General features: G+C 34.6%; 1 protein-coding gene across 3 annotated transcripts in view; it reads right to left on the bottom strand.

Moving 5' to 3' along the window:
* Positions 1-563: 563 nt before the first annotated feature.
* INTU (inturned planar cell polarity protein) overlaps positions 564-16,894 on the bottom strand; it is a 51,649-nt gene continuing 35,318 nt past the window's right edge. The window contains exons 9-17 of one of the 3 annotated variants that reach the window (XM_039879569.1): positions 16,600-16,653; positions 13,891-13,950; positions 12,739-12,801; positions 11,737-11,958; positions 10,681-11,163; positions 9,247-9,344; positions 7,332-7,521; positions 4,574-4,731; positions 564-2,534 (exon numbers count right to left, since the gene is read on the bottom strand). In XM_039879569.1, coding sequence (XP_039735503.1) covers positions 2,423-2,534; positions 4,574-4,731; positions 7,332-7,521; positions 9,247-9,344; positions 10,681-11,163; positions 11,737-11,958; positions 12,739-12,801; positions 13,891-13,950; positions 16,600-16,653 — 1,440 coding nt within the window. In that variant the 3' untranslated portion in view covers positions 564-2,422. The remainder of the gene's footprint in view (positions 2,535-4,573; positions 4,732-7,331; positions 7,522-9,246; positions 9,345-10,680; positions 11,164-11,736; positions 11,959-12,738; positions 12,802-13,890; positions 13,951-16,599; positions 16,654-16,894) is intronic. The other 2 variants (XM_039879570.1, XM_039879571.1) reach the window with 2 other exon arrangements.

The following is a 16,894-nucleotide window of genomic DNA, read 5'->3' as shown; positions in this document are numbered from 1 at the left end:
CTGATATTCTCATGCTTATTTCTGACATGTATTCACTGATTGAAGACAGCAAATGTGAAAGTATTTAGAAATGTAGCTTGTTTTCCCCCTCATAAGAGCTTTGAATCTGCTCTTTTCAATAAACTGAGGTGAAAGTGTTTATTTAAACTTGCTGCATTGCATTTTATTTACTGATTTAGAAACACAAAAAGCCCTCGTGATTTATATGTCAATATTAAAAGCATAGAGTCTCAGGGCCTTCGTGTTGTTCATTCTGCTTTCCTTAGAAATCATTTTCCTTACTTATTTCAGGTCTGGGTCACCTGAGCAACCCTTTCCCTGGCCACACTTTCTCCCACACTCCATTTCCCACTTTCTTCATTTTTTTACTCTTGGCTGTTATCAACCTATTTTACTTGTTTGTCTTATTTATGGGCTCTCCCACTAGACCATAAGCTCTGTGAGGGCAGGGAATTTTAGCTGTTATGTTCAGTGCTCTATCCCCAGCATCTAAAACAATGCTTGGCACAGAATAGAAATTCAATAAATAAATTTTGGACGAATGCATGAAAAGGAAACACAACTTCAAACAAACCTCCAAACCATCTTTATTAAAATCTATCAATATAGTATAAAAATAGCCTCAATTATGTAGAGTATAGAAATATAGCTCTACAAAATTATTTTCACACAGTTTAGTGTACAGATTAAAGTCTTAATAACATTTAAACATATCCAAGTATAAATCCTTGTTTTCAAAGTGTTTAGTGCTGACTACTTTCCCTCGGCTGCTTTCCAACATTTTGTACACTAGCAGGAATGATTTAGCTGACTCCTTGGTTTTCAGTCAGTGGATATTTAGTAGTAATATTAGTGGTATCCTTAACACTTTTATAGCACATAACATGTGCCAGGCACTATTTAGAGAGAACGCACACAATTATTCACAATATTATTTTCCAGAATGTTCAAAGCAGACAAACCTAGTAAATTGTTTCATAGGTTTTCCCATTTGTATTAGAAATACAAAAAAGCAGACACTGCATATTTACTATTGTGCCTATACAGATGATACGACATCATCAACAGTCTCTTGGCATAAATAAGAAACTCTCCCTTGTAAGTGCAGTTTTCTAACCCCACAAAGCAAAAACCAAGCAAGCAACCAACCAAAAAAACAAACAAACAAACCAATGAGAGCTAAAGAAAGGGGAGGGAGGTAGGAGAGGGCATAGAATTTAAAATGGAATTTTGGGGGGCTAAAACATGATGGTGGTAAGGCAGTACTTGATATATTTTTTTAAATGGTGGTTATATAATCTTTTGCATTAATATTCTTTGGTGAAAGAGACCATTTGAAGGATGCTAACAAAATCCAACTTAAAAATGTTTCTATACCTGCTAAAGAGTATACCTCTGGGGTGTCTGCACTGTTACTTTGTCCCCTTTATTTTATAAAGTGACAGGCACTTACTAGTATCAGACTGCTCTACTTTTAGATGTGAATCTAAACATATTTGGAAAAATGAGCTGCTAAGCTTACTTACGATGTTTACTTCAGTACCCATCTCGAGATGAAAACCAAGGTGATGTTTGGTTTTATCTCTTAAAAAAACAATATCTCTCTGCAACATGGGCATTACCGTATACACCTACAATATAGCTAATGATTTACCCTTATTAAGATCAGTATTGTCTGCTTTGTTTCAGTTATTGAGTGGTGGCCTCATGATTCTTTGACACCAGGAAAACAGTTCAACAGACTAAAATTTCATTAAATGGAACAAAAAGTCTGCTATGATAAAACCCCAAGTTTTCAGTCTGTTTGAAACTCTGAGATGACCAATAGCTGCATTTATTAATAATTCTGTTTAAAATAGCTCATGGTGTTTTGGGGGACATATAAAGAAATGTGTAAGACATTTCATAAATACTTTTAAACAAAGTGCCTTAATACCCATGATACCAGAATGCCCTGAGCTCAGAGGTACAAAGACTTGCTCATGGTCACAGCACTAATTAGTTATAGGACCTTATTTTGTCCTCCTAGTTTCATGATTTTTTCACTAGATATCAATATTAGTCTTGAGAAAAATACACAATTGGGTATTTTTCCAAGATAAATAGTTCCTATATTGTATATAAAACAGTTCACATTATTTCAAACTAGTCAATAAATTAATATTATTCTGTATAAAATAATACAGAAATGGAAGGAAGTTAACAATTCATATTTTGATCAAGTATTTTTTCATAAGTCTCACAATACTACGTAAGATCTAGTGCATCAAATCCAACAGCATGTCATTTTGATACTTAACATTATGCTCAATATTGAACAGTGAAAAGAAGCTAAACCTTATCTTTTGTGTGTGGATTTTGGCAATCCTCATACTGTTCAGTGCTCCATGCAGATTTCTTGCTGTGCAGCAAGAAAACATGGTTACAGGGTTAATCCAAAGAACATTTTAAAGGCCATTTCGATGGCAACTTCGGTGACTGAGTCATGAAAACAAACATAAAGTTCTTGAACTTTGGGATGAAGAAAGAGTCTCCTGTAGAAGAAAACAACACACTCATTTTAGAAATCCATAAAAAAAGGAAAAAATTTTCAAAAATCTAGACATCTATATAATATTGAATTATATGTTCATATAATTCAAAATTTCAATTCATTTTATTTTTCTTCTGAAATAATTGGTAGTAAATTAAAGAAAAAACAACCTATAGTAGGGAAAATGCAGCTGATTTACTTTTAATTAAGTAATATGTGCCTTAGGTCAATTATTTTTATTTTTCCAGAGTGTAAAAAAGCTTATTCTATCAATACGTATCACCATACCCCTCAGTTTTTAAATATTAAGTTTAACCATTTTTATTAGGGTAATGCCAACGGTGTTACCATCATTTTAAGTACAATAATTATTAAACATTGTCATTTACTTTTTAAATGTTAATTATTATTAAAACATTGAGTTTATGATAGTTCTTTTTGCAAGTGGTACTGAATAGGGATTAACATTGAAACTTTATTTAGTTTTTTTAAAGAGTTATAATCATCCAGTGCCGCAGCTCTGATCATATTACACTGAGTTGAGCTTATGTTGATGCTCCCAAATGTGGTTCATTACACATTAGAATCACAAGGGAGCTTACTGGGATGGGTCACAGGCATCTCTGATTTTAACAAATGACCCAGGTGACTCTAAATCATATGGACCAGCACACAGGAATTACTGCTTTGGATAGCATTTGTAAAGCATTTGTCATACAGTTGAGTACTACATGGCAGGTGTTCAGTAAGTAACATTAGCCTCACCTAACTCTGTGCACCTTCCACCACCATGTCTTTACCCCAACTCAAAGGTCCTTCAGTGGCTCAGTATTTCCCTCAAAATTCAATTCTTTAGTCAAGAATTGAAAGTTCCCTGCAGTGGCCCCAACTTAGCTTTCCAGCTTGATCTTTTTCGCTTTATCTTTGTATATGTCATTCCTTTACCATACTGGCAAACCAGTTTATTCAGTGCTGTCTATGCTTTGTTTCGCTCTTTGTTCATCCCATCCTTTTCCTAGAATGTTCTATCCAAATCCAATTCATTTTCCAAACCAGATCAAATGGAATCCCTAAGCCTTTCTTTGTAATCCCAGCTTATACTTTTCCCCCCTCCTTCTATATTCCCACAGCATTTGGTTATACCAACTAATTTATTATATACATGTCTATCTAGATATCTGTCTATATCCATGTTATATATAGATACTTGAGCATATTTCATATGTCTTCTGCTAGATATAAGACAAGTAGATGCAATGACTGTGATATTATGTTTCCCATACCACCCACCCCGCACCACATCTTTCCAAGCACAGCTCCATTTCTTATATATTTATCAAGTGACTATATGCTAGGTGCCAATGGTAGACAAGACAAATGTGATTCTTGACCACATAAAGCCAAATTCTAGTCAGGGGGATAAAGACCATAAACAAACAAGAAAATAATAAAGGAGTGATATAATAGAGAATAACTGAGTAGCCACTTTAATGTGAGAAAGAGATCACGGATCCTCTCTTTGCAGAGATGACCTGTTAGCACCAGTCTGAATATGAAGGAGCCAGAAGTGCAAAGGTTAAGAATCAGAACATCCCACACAGAAGGAGTAGCAGGAACAAGGTTCAGTTGGTGCCAATGCTGCTGTGCACACTGGATGAAGGAGGACAGCGACAGGAAATAGAAACAGAGGTGGGCAGGAGCCAGGTTGGGCACGTTCTTGTAGTCCATGGGTGAGGGGAAGAGAGGAAGAGAAAGAAATAGGGACAGAAGGACAGAAATAGCAGTAAAATTTTAAAGTACTACTTTTTAGTTTATTATTATAATTTTATAAGATTATAAAACAATAAGCATTTTGTTTTTAATAGAAAAAGACAGGAGAAATTTAAAGGAGATACTTAGCAAAACTCTAAAATATATTAAAATATTATAGTTAGATTACTAATTGCATGCCTACATCTTAAAACTTTATCTCTTTTACTACTTTTCTTTCACTTTTCTAACATTTTACTTCACTTACAAATACTTTTTTTTTCCACTTACCCTACTACCCAGTAAGCCATAACTGGTGGTGCTTTTCTCTGATCAGTCCAGTTTTCAGGTGAGCATTCAAACAACACACCATGTTCTTTCACAGGGTTTAGAGAAGACACTGAATTTGTAGAACCAGAATGATCTCCAACATTTAATGCTTTCTTTTTCTGTATATTAATAAGGATTATTAGTATTAACTGGTATTAATAATGTTATTTTAAAATGTTTTCACATACAGATCTAAATTGGCTGATGCTAATTCTTTTTTTTCTTAAAAAAAGGATTTCTCAATTAGAGTTGACATTCACTGTTACTTTATATTTCAGGTGTACAGCGTAATGGTTAGACATTTACATAATTTACAAAGTGATCCCCCTGATTAGTCCAGTACCCATCCAGCACTATATATGGTTATTACAATATTATTGACTATATGGCTGATCCTAATTCTTAAGTTCTGGCAATGACATTCTTCCCCTTACCTGCGGGAAAAGTTCTACTCTTCCTCATACTTACTATCAATAACCATCTCCTAAAAGAGACTTCATAGATAAAGTGTCCCTGGACTCCCAGGGAACGTTTTGTTCACAGCTCTATATTATTATTATTTACATTACATTAGCAGCTCATAGGTATGTCTTCCCCAGTACATTAAAGCCCTTTTCCAGGGCTGAAACAATATACTATTCATCACTGTATTATTTTAAAGCAGCAGGGCCTGGTACATAGTAGATACCTAGTGAATAGATTACTAAATGAATACATGCTTTTGTAATTTGCTTAAAACCCATATACTTAAAGCAGTATTGTCTCTTTCTCTGATGCATACTCTATTTCCCATTGATTAAATCATTAACAAAACAATGATTTACTTGTTGATTGTCCTGTAATTTAGAGTTGTAATTTTAATGTGGTCATGGGAGGAGGCAAGCACAGCATTTATATACTCCATCTTGCCCAGATCCTCCCCAAACAATGACTTATTGGAATATAAAGATTTTTTTGCAAGACTCAGGCCAAAACGGAGTGGTCCTTGATTCTTCTCTTTCTGTCATAATCCTTATCTAATCTATCAACAAACCCTTTTGGCTTGCCATTCAAAATATATCCATAATCGAAAAGCCACTATCATTTCTTGCTTTGAGAATTTCTATAGCCCCCTAGCTGGTCCCTGCCTCCACTCTTGCCACCTTATAGCACCTGTTCTCTCGGCAGTCTGAGTGACCATTTCATGTCCCTATTCTGCTCAGAACTGTCCCAGAACCTCCCCCATCTCCTTCAGAACAAAGCCCAAAGTCCTTAAGTCTATCAGGCTATGTGTGATCTGGCCCTGCTACCTTTGCCTCCTCATTTCCTACCACTCTTCTGCCCACTCAGCCACTCTGACCTCTGTGGCTTTGCACCTGCTGTTCCCTCTGTCTAGAAGCTCTGACTTCAGATTTGCTGCATGGCTTGCTCCCTCACTTCATTCAGATCTCTGTTCAAATGTTATTTGACATGATCAAAGGGATCTTTTGAAATATTAACCTCCACTTTCACCTTTACCCTGTTTTATTATTCCTTTTGAAATGTATCCTATTTGACATATGATACTACTTGCTAATTTATTCGTTGCCCCTATTAGAATATAGGCTTCATGAGGAAAGGGACTTTGTTTTGTTCACTGTTGTATCACCAGCACCTAGAATAGTGTCTGGTGAATGGTGGGTACCTCATTTTTAAAATAATAGGGTGAAAGCTAATTACTAAATATTACTGAATAAGCTAATGAAATATTCCCTTATAGAATCTATCAGTTACATTAAATAGGAAAGGAGGAACATAAGAATGCAAAGCTCATAGGGATATAGGGTCAAGCATAACATTCTGCTGAGTACCAATTTCTGATAGCTTGAAGAAGACAGCCTATAAGACAGAATTTTGCTACTGAATAAGTCCTTAGTGACTATATAATTTATATAATTACATAAAATTTCCTCAGCCCACTTACTTTATAGCTGAGGAAATAGGAAGAATCAAAGGGACCATCCAGGATTCCTACACCCAGCAGCCCAATGTTCTTCCACCATTAAACCCATTTCTTCACAAATTTAGATCTTTAACATACATAGTGCTATATAGATTATAATCATCTTCAGAGTGTTTTTTTGTGGGGGGAGAGTATATCACGAGTAAACATCTTTATGTTTATCCTCTTATAGGAATTAACACTTATCTTTCCCTGCCATTAAAACAATCTAGCTAATATCTTAATTGTATACAAACAACATTACTACTTATCCAGAAGGTACAATATTAAATGAAACTTAATTCTAGATGGAAAACCAACCAACCATTTGCAATAGTATGTGTCTCTTGCTGTACTTTACTCCATTATGTTCCAAAATATTGTATACTGCTGGTTGAATACTTAAGAATTATCAGTTACCAACTCATAGATATCCTGTCCAAGTAAAGGTTGAGTCACAGATGCCAAATATGGAAGGCTAATTTACATTATAAGCTACTATATTCTATTTGCTATAGAAAAAACACAGGTCCACCACTTCCCGAAATAGTAACCTAGGATAAAACTCAATATTATAAAACAAAGCTCTGAAGTTAAGTACTGAGAGTGTAATGCTTTTGCCATTCATGTTAGATTGAGTGTCTGTTAAAATAAAAGTGAAAACAGTCATTACTAGACATATTGATTACAGATCTTTTAGAGAGAATATTTAGAGATGTGGAAAAGAAGCTGGCAGAAAACTATATAGCAGTGCCCTACCTCTTCCATCAAGGTCTGTTGGAAAACTGCACGGATGGAGAGACAACACTGATGGAAATTCTTTATCAGCTGCGGGTGGATAGAGCCGCCTAGCTGGGCCACCTCTTCATGGGTAGGAGTAATAAAGATCCCTTGCACCGTTTCTAGGGCAACATAGTGGAAAAGTGTGTTCTCAGGACCAGATGTCAATCTTGAAAAGAAAAAAGGATATTTAAGTAAACTTAAAAATATTGCTTCACATGGCATAGGGAAATAGCCGTATGAAGTTAGCATTATGTAATGGCTAGGTGGAGAGCCAGAGGAGAGAGAGAGTAATTAGGGGGATCGTTTTATAAACTATGTAAATGTCTAACCAATGTACTGTATACCTGAAAGTAAAAATAAAATTTAAAAAAAGTTAAAGTAAAAAAAAATATGTTGCTTCATTTTGAATTGTGTAGACTCCTAATAAGTTTTTATCTACAATATAATATTAGGAGTGAAATTAGGGGAGGGAAAGTAGGCCAGACTTTGAATTCCCTCATTTAATTTCCTCTTCCTCCTTAACTGAAGTGCAGGCTAAGGTTATTATCAAGTTCCTTAATGGAGGCAAGCATTACATGTTAGGCAAGGATAAACAAAAACCAATTCATTTGCAGGTAACTTAATCGTCCCTTTGCTAAACAACCCAAATTGGCTAACTCCCCCTTTTTCCATGTTGGTAATGAATAACTCAGCTAATGTCTGCCCCAGATATCTACAAGCCATAAACATGCTATCAGTCTCAGGTGGACCACATTTAAAACACCTTCCAACAAAGTAAACACATTTCAATTGGTAGCATGAAGGTCTTTTACCATGATAGTCAAACTGATGATCCTCAAAGAAACTTGTTATTATCAACTGCAAAGCTGGGTTAATACTCTAGAATACCATGGCAATTACTAGTAGTATTCTATTTCTTATTATAGTCTTCCTTCTATGTTCTCATAATACTTCCATTTCTCCATTCTTCATCCTTTCTTTCCCTATCTAGGTCTCAGGCCAGCAGAGCCTATAAATACTGCTGCTTATTTCTACCAGCAGTAAGCAGAGCTAGAGAACAACAATAACAGCAATAATAATAATAATCATATACTAAATATCCTCTATGTGCCAGGATAGGTGCTTTAAATACCTTAGTCTTAATTCTCATAATGACCCTGCAAGGTATTAAATATTATTATCTTCTTTTTTATCCATGAGGAGGTCAGTGTTCAGAGGAATTAAAGTAACTTGCTTGAGGTCGCATAGCTAAGTGGCAGAGTTTATCTGTCTGCAGCTTGCTGCATGGTGCTTTGCTTTTTCCTCTCTACTGCTGACTGCTTATTGGCAATCTTTAAATATATGGAGAGCAATTTCCCATCTGCATCTCAGATACTCGAACTGCCCCATTCTAATTCTAATATCCGTACTAATAAATTCCTTCAGTTGATTTTTCCAGCCATAAGCACAGAGGAAAGAAAAAGGCATATTTCAGCTTTTAACCTTGATACTGCCTTGATTGTCCATGCTAGGCACTGAGAATAAGCACCCTGGGCTAAGGAGTATCTGGGAAGCACACCAAAACATCCACCAGAGTCTAAAAATAGTAAACTCTAATTTAAAAATTAGACATACAAAATGAAGGTTACTTGAGGAGAAGAGAGAAAGGGGGGCTTTCACATTTTGCGATACTACTTTGTTTTTTATCTCAATAGGAATATCTTTCCTATTGCATAATAAAAAACATTAGAGCAATAGCATTGATATTACCTTCAATATGAAATATATACCATAATTATAATTGTTGAATAAAATCTCTTTATGTCATGGACTTAAAATTTCTCATTGTAAAATTTCCTTGAAGGCAGAGTTTAAGTAAAAAAGGATATTATATTATAAGGGAGCTCCTTACTTCATTGTGTTATATATTTCCAATTCTTTTTCTGAAAGGTCCTTTTTCAAGTTCCCCAAATGAAATGGATTTGGAAGAGTTGACTTCTTTTTAGTCATCTGAAAAATATAGTTAAGTAGATCAGTTTATATCTAAGAATGGAATCAAACAGCAGAAGTAATATAAAAACTATCCTTCTAAGAGAAGTACTTACTATTTTCCAATGATACCTTTAAATATTTTCGTTGCTCACTTGTGCCTCTTGACTTATCCTTTGCTAACAGAGATCCCAGGGCCATGTAATCAGAGGACATGATAGATCTGAAAACCTCCTACCAGAGCCATTATGGAGCCATTACCAAGTTTTGTCCTAATTTATATGTATGTGTACTTGTCTTCCTCTCAAGACTGTACTCCTCAAAGGCAGGGGCTGTATCTTATTCATCTCTGTATCTCCTTTGTGTAGCATGGCCCTGGGCACATAATAGATATTCAATCAACATTTGTTGAATGGTTAAATCTTAGAAATTCACTTTCTCTTAGGAGCTGTTCATGGCTCCTTAATTCTGTCCAAATCATCCTAAACTATATTTCCTACCAATTTCACAAACTGGGATAATAAATATAATACTGGTGTTAGTATTTCCTAAATACATCCAATTAGGCTCCAAGAGCACTCTGTTGTTTGGAATTAGGAGATCAAATCTATGGTTATTTAAGCCATGATACTCAAATCTCATATTTCAGTCCTGCCCTTTCTCATGCTTCTCCATCTTCATGCTTTGTCTGGCATCATTTCCATCTACCTAAAATGACAACTTTCAAAAATGTTTCAAAAGAGCAGCATCAAGAATAAGTAGACACCCTCCCAGGGTGATGACAGCAGTGTGCTGTCATCATTTGATAATCATTTGTATATAATATGGTGTTTTCATGGAGAGAAAACATAGAAAATGATAAATAAGCAATCTGAAACATGAATATTCTCTTTGCTTAATAGTCACATTTTGAATTTTTGAGTTTGGAGACAGAACTTCACAGGTGCAGATAAAAAAAAACTATAAAAAAATAACACACACTTTAAGTTTCTGATTCTGTTTCCACTGAACATTTTATTGACTGTTTAGTCAGATTAGCCCCCTAAATGCCCCACAGCTAGGCTGTTCCCTGTTAACATTGTGAATAAAGAAAGAGGTGAACAGGGAAGAGCAGGATTAAAGTTTCCCTACTTGTAAGTAGTGCCAAGCAGATGCCCTCGATGTTAAGTGGCTACTGTTTTATTACTTGATACTTCTTCCTCTGTTTGGTTCGAAATCATTAGTTTTTGAACAGTGACCATAACCACCAGTTCAAATTAAGAACGATCTACTAGATTAAAAATTCTTTGCAGTAATACAATAAGGACTGGAAAGACAGCTTAGCTCTCAGAATGTACACGCTTGAATGAACACATACCTTAAGCAAGGCCTGACTTTCTTCTGAACCATCAGAGCCCTGAGATTCTCTTTGCTTCCATGCGGCATCCAGTGTAGAATGGGGGCTTGGGCCAACGCCTTCTCTAGCGTCACAACCACTTTCAGATCTTCCAGTACTTTGGGAAGGACTGGGCTTACGTGTCTTCAAGGAATAGTCACCAAAAAGAGTTCTTTTGCAGGTTGGAGAGGTTGCTACTTTGGAAGTACTCTGTAGCCTACTGAGGATAGGTGAGGTTGTCAGCCCATCTAATTTTTCATGTGACCCAGCAAGGAACCAGTCAGCACAAGACAAGCAGGGACTTGGAGAAGATGTTAGTCGTTCATTTATGCGGGAATCTACTCTTTCCAGCTGGTGAAGAGTTGTTTTGACCTGATCCACATATATACAGTCTGGTCCAGGATTTCCAATAGCTTTGGATGTGCAGCCTCCAGCTTCTAATAGTACACATAGCATATAATGCCTCTATAAGAAAAAAGTTATTAATATAGATTTAGCTACGTGAAGATATTTATATGCAATATGCATGTATAAATTGATGAATACTAAAGACATATGGGCATATGGCATAACCATGTGATGTTTATTAAAAACTCTCAGTTATTCTCAATGCTTCCTGATCACCTTTGAAAACAAATCTCATATTGCCTTATCTTGATATACCAATAGGCCACTACATTTAGCACATGGAATTCCCTAAAGTCACTTTCAAAGAGGATCAATTATTGGAAGTCCTTTCACTTACAGTCACATATTTACTCTGATTCTGTATTTTTTGCATGTTTTCCTCTATTTCCCAAAACAAACCAGAGGATAAAACTACTGTAGAAATGAGAACAAAAGATCTTAAGAACATGCTAAAATCGTATCCTGGGTTTCATTAATATTTCTCTGAGTATTAAATCGGTGCAAAAGAAAGGGGGCATATAACATTTTCTTGAATACTGGTATTTAACATACTTATAATTTTAAATTGTCATATCTGTGTATTTATTTAGATGGTAAATGGCAAAAAAAGAGAAGCCAACATATACTTACCAAGCCAACAATTAGCAAAAAATATCTCCCTTCAGGTTCCTGAAAGACTTCAGTGTTTGAGTCTACAGAAGGTTGAAGGTGATATCGAGGAAACACTTCTCTCCATATTACCAACTGACCAATTCTTTGTTTTGCTGCTAGAGGCAGTAGGCAATAGTAACGACAGTATACAGCAATATCAATAAGATCATCCTTAGGCAAATGACTGCATATCAAATAACCCTTGAATTTAAACACAAATAACAAAAGTCAACGTGATAATCAAGCAGTAATCCCATAATCTGAGTTTTATAGGCTTAAAATATAAGAGTTTCAAATGGAATAAATGAAGACAGTAAAAATAAATGCCCGTGGTCAACTAGAGATCAAATATTTATGATAACTTAAGTCTGTAACACACAGACTTAAGCACAAAGCAAGATCACCTCTGAGAAGTATAAGACTGAATGGGAAAAATTAGAAAAGAACTGAATTCTGAGGATGGAAAGTGGATAATCAGATGTTGAAGTGGGGAGAGACTTCACTATGTACCATTCTATACTGTTTGATTCCTTTTTAGATATGTTTCAAATTGTTTTAAAATATTTTTGAAAATTAAAATATTTAAATTAATTTGATGTTTAACTAGCTTTACATAGAATTTAACTACTTAATGTTAAAAGATTAAAAAGATGCACGGTTATGTCTGAAGATAAGGAACAAGCACAGTGCTGCAAAAGGAAATCAGAAGTACTGCTTTCCTTTCTCACTTGGTTCCTTGAGTATAGTTTCTCCTTAATACATTTATAAATGCTTTAGAATGTAATGAAACCAAAAATATATTTATGGTACTTGTCAACATGTAGGTACAAATCTTGTTCGAAGATCTTAATTTTAGAGAACCTACATTCAGAGAAAAAGAGATAGATGTAGTTTTCATGTTTGTAAAAGTCTGAGGAAATTTACTGTAGGTCAGTTCATATGAGAGTTGTACATTTATAAAAGTCTCAACCTTCAACTTACCTTGTAAAATAGAGATGATCCTAAAATCGTATACAGCCGCCTCATGTCATAGTAATCCTCGGACTGGGGGAGAAAAATACAGTGGATTTAAAAATCCTAGTTAAGCTACAACAATAGTTAAAATGGCAATTATATTCTTCAGTGCCTGAACTTTTCATAGTGCCTTTGTTAGAAATCAATATATTAGGATGTTAGGATGAAAGATAAGGTGCGCATCTATTTGACTAAGTCTCATTTTTGATTCTTATAAGAAACTTGATTAGCAACATCTGAGAATAAATATAAGATGTTACACCAAGAAAGATTAAAACAAATCTCTCAAGCTTCAGCACTCTACATCATCTAAAATATCCAATACTGTCATATATTATTTTTGAAAGTACAAATTGATAGAACCTATTTGGGGACCACTGAGTAATATGTAAAATAATAATAATAATAATTAATATATATACTCTTTGAGTAAATCCACTTCTAGAAATCTTCAGAAATAAGGGCAGAATTTTTTTTGTGTAAAAAGTTTATAGAATTATTTGTAATATGCAAAAATGGAGATAAAGTGAAGTTCATCAACAGAGAATGGTTAATGAAATTATTTGTGTTAAAAAATAAGGTTGATCTATATGAGCAGGCACAAAAGGTTTTAGGTTATACTGTTCAGCAAAGAATGCAAGCTGCAGAACAAAATATCACTATGATCTAGTTGTTAAAAATAGCACCCCAGTGATACACATGTATATATATATACATGGATGTTGGTTTGTATGTGGGTACATACGTGTATAGAAGAGGTCTGGAAGCATACGTTCCAAACTATAAGAACAGTTAACAAATAGGCATGGAACTGGAGAGAGGGATGAGGAGGGAAGACATTTGTTTCCAATAATCATACCTTCATTTTTATCCAGTATGCATGCATTACTTTTATAATTAAACACAATGAAACCTAAAGAAAACTAAAATCTGGAAATCTGAGTATACTTCAATTGGGGAATGGATAAACACTGTGATACATTCATGCAATGGAATACTTCTCAGTAATAAAAAGGACCGAACTACTGATCCATACACTGACATGAATGGATGTTAAATGCACTATGCTAAGTCAAAACATCAAACCTCCAACATTACCTACGGCATGATTCAACTTACATGGCATTCCAGAAAAGGTAAAACCATGGAGACAGAAAACAGATCAGTGGTTGCCAGGGGCTGGGGGTCAAGAGAGGAACTGACAATAAACAGGCATAGAAGAATGTAGATTATACCTTAATTTTTAAAAACTAAAGAAAACAAAATTAGGATATAAGATTAAGTCAAATCTAATTCCACGAAAAGTTTATAACAGATCCTTATTTTTATTTTTTTAATTAAGGTAAAATTCACTGTGAATTGTTTTGCGAGTTCTGAGAAATGTGTACAGCTATGTAAGTGCCACCAAAATCAAGATATAGGACAGTTCCATCAACACCACCACCAAGTTTTTTGCTGGGTAGTATCCTATTGCATGAATATACCATAATTAGTTTATTCACCTGTTCATGGACACTTATTTGGATTGGTTGGTTATTACAAATAAAACTGCTATGAACATTTGTGTACAGGTCTTTGTATTAACATAAGCTTTCATTTCTCTTGAGTAAATAGATAGGAATAGAATGTCTAAATCATATGGTCAGTGTATGTTTAGGTTATTAAGAAACTGCCAAACTGCTTTGCGAAGTAATTGTACTACTTTATATTCTCAATTGATCTTTTTTTTTTCTTTTATGGATTGTGTCTTGATGTTGTATCCAAGGAAATCCAATAGGGCCTTTACAGAAAATATTGCTAGTTCCACTGCTCATTAAAATGATGTTCTATAAAAGCAAGAATTAGAGTTTTAATTAACCGATCAGATAAAAGTTCCTAAAACCCATATACTTTATAATGATTAGAATTAGAGTTTTAATTAACTTAGTAGATATAAGTTCCTAAAACTTATATACTTTATAATGATGAGTATTATCTATCTAAACATTCTCCATTGGTGAAAATATTTATGACCAATGAAACGTTCACCATACATAAATTTCAGTTATTTTTATAAACACCCTACCATTTGCTCAGAATCTTAGTTAAAACTAAGCTACCCCTTCAAGCTAACATCCTCCCCCCACTTTCACCAGCAGTCTTAGAATGATCTAGCCCTCATGGCTTCTACTTTCTAACTTCCCATTTACTTTTTAAAGAACTTGTATTACTGGAAATTTTAGCATATGCAAAAATAGAATAGTATAATTAGCTCCTATGTATCCATCATCATCCACTTCAGCTATGACCAGTACATAGCTAATCTTGTTTCATCTCTACCCCACTCCTCTCTCTCTGCTGAATTGTTTCAGAATCAATTCCAGATCTTATTCAGTATTTCATCTATAAATACTGAATGTATCTCTAAAACAGGACTTAATACCAATACCACATCTAAAGAATTATTCTCACCTAATAACCAGTTATCAGTGTTTACATTTACTTGATTGCCTCACAGATGTTTTTTGTTTTTTGGTTTTTTTTTTTTAATTTTGTTTGAATCAGGAGCCAAGTAAGGTCTATACACTGAAATTGGGTGATATGTTTCTTAAGTCTCTTAAAACTGATAGGTTCTCTCTCAACTTCTTCCCATCCCCCTTCTAATTTATTTGTTGAAGAAACTGTCCTATTGTGTTTCACATTCAGGATTTTGCTGATTGCAGTCCCTCATCCCCAATGGGGTCATCAAACATGTCCCTTCCCCCCTGGTATTTCCTGCAAACTGGTAGTTAGGTCTTGAGGCCTGTTCAAGTATATTTCATAGGTTCTGTGTGTACTTCCATTAGGAGTCACATACTTTCTGTCTGTTTGTGTGTGTGTGTGTATGTGTGTGTGTGTGTGATATTAACAGCTACTAATGAACATTGCTTAGACCCATTAATTCATTATGGGGATTGCAAAATGGTGATATTCCAATTCCGTCATTCTTTCTTGATACATTAGATAGACCACTTTCATAAAGAGAACCCCCTCTCATCTCTGATAACCTTGAGGTATGGTTCAGATAGGAAAGGCAGATAAATGTGTGATTCTTCCTCCTTAGTTACCAGGTTTCACAGTAACAAGTTCAGTAGCATCTTCCCAAGTTGACGAAGAAATTTTTTTCTTTGGTATCATTATAAACTCATGGACTTATACATATCTGATGTATTTCAATCTCTTGCAGTTATTTTCCTTATAGATGCTCAACTGGGAGCCTCTTTAAGTTTTCTCCTGGTTACTTGAACCCCACATTAATCATAGTAATTTTTGAAAGCTCCCTGGGTTTCTGATATAATGAGATGTTGCCAGGCTTATGTTGCATGTTTTCAGGCCCGAATCTGGAATCAGCCATTACTCTTAGGAATCTTGTATTATTTATATACCATGACCTGGGTGCTAGTGGTGCTTGTCACTACTGGGGATGGTCACTCTTTTTGAGCCTTTCACTGGACAGAACTAGGAAACATATTTTTTAAAAAAATTAAAAACCATACTGATACTTTCCATTTAAATTCAGATCTACAGGGTTTTTTTTTTAATTTAATCAATATTACATGAATGTCCTTTCTCTCAAAGCCCAGTCCTTAATGATACTAAAGTAATTAATCATTACATACACATTATGTAACAAATATTTTTAACTGAGTAGAAAATCTTAAGCAAAATAGATTTTGTCCTTGTCAAAATAGAGACCTAATGTTATGTATTTCAAGATTCTCACATGCCCAGTTGGAAAATATTTGGAATAATGACTGATTTATGAGAACTCAACATTGATTCTCTCCTAAAATTTACTGCTTCTCTTACCAGTTCTGCAAAATCTGCAGCCTCCAAGTCACTCAATGCCATGTCTAATTCAATCTATGTGGGAGGAAAAAAGTAACAAACATTGAACTCTTATTAGTTTTTAATAATGGCCATACAAAAGTACTTAATAATTACTGAAAGAATTGAATATTTTTCTTTGAGCTATTTAAGAAATGTCCCAAAATGGAACATCTTGTTTTTAACCTTTGCAATTGCAAAAAAATTAATTTATTTAACATATAGGCATTTTTCAATTAACTCTCAATTATTGCAAAAATGGGCTTCACTCTATTAC

The sequence above is a fragment of the Pteropus medius genome, unplaced genomic scaffold (assembly GCF_902729225.1).
Source record: "Pteropus medius unplaced genomic scaffold, Ma_sr-lr_union100, whole genome shotgun sequence".
Lineage (NCBI taxonomy): Eukaryota > Metazoa > Chordata > Mammalia > Chiroptera > Pteropodidae > Pteropus > Pteropus medius.
This window is presented reverse-complemented; position numbering and strand designations above follow the sequence as displayed.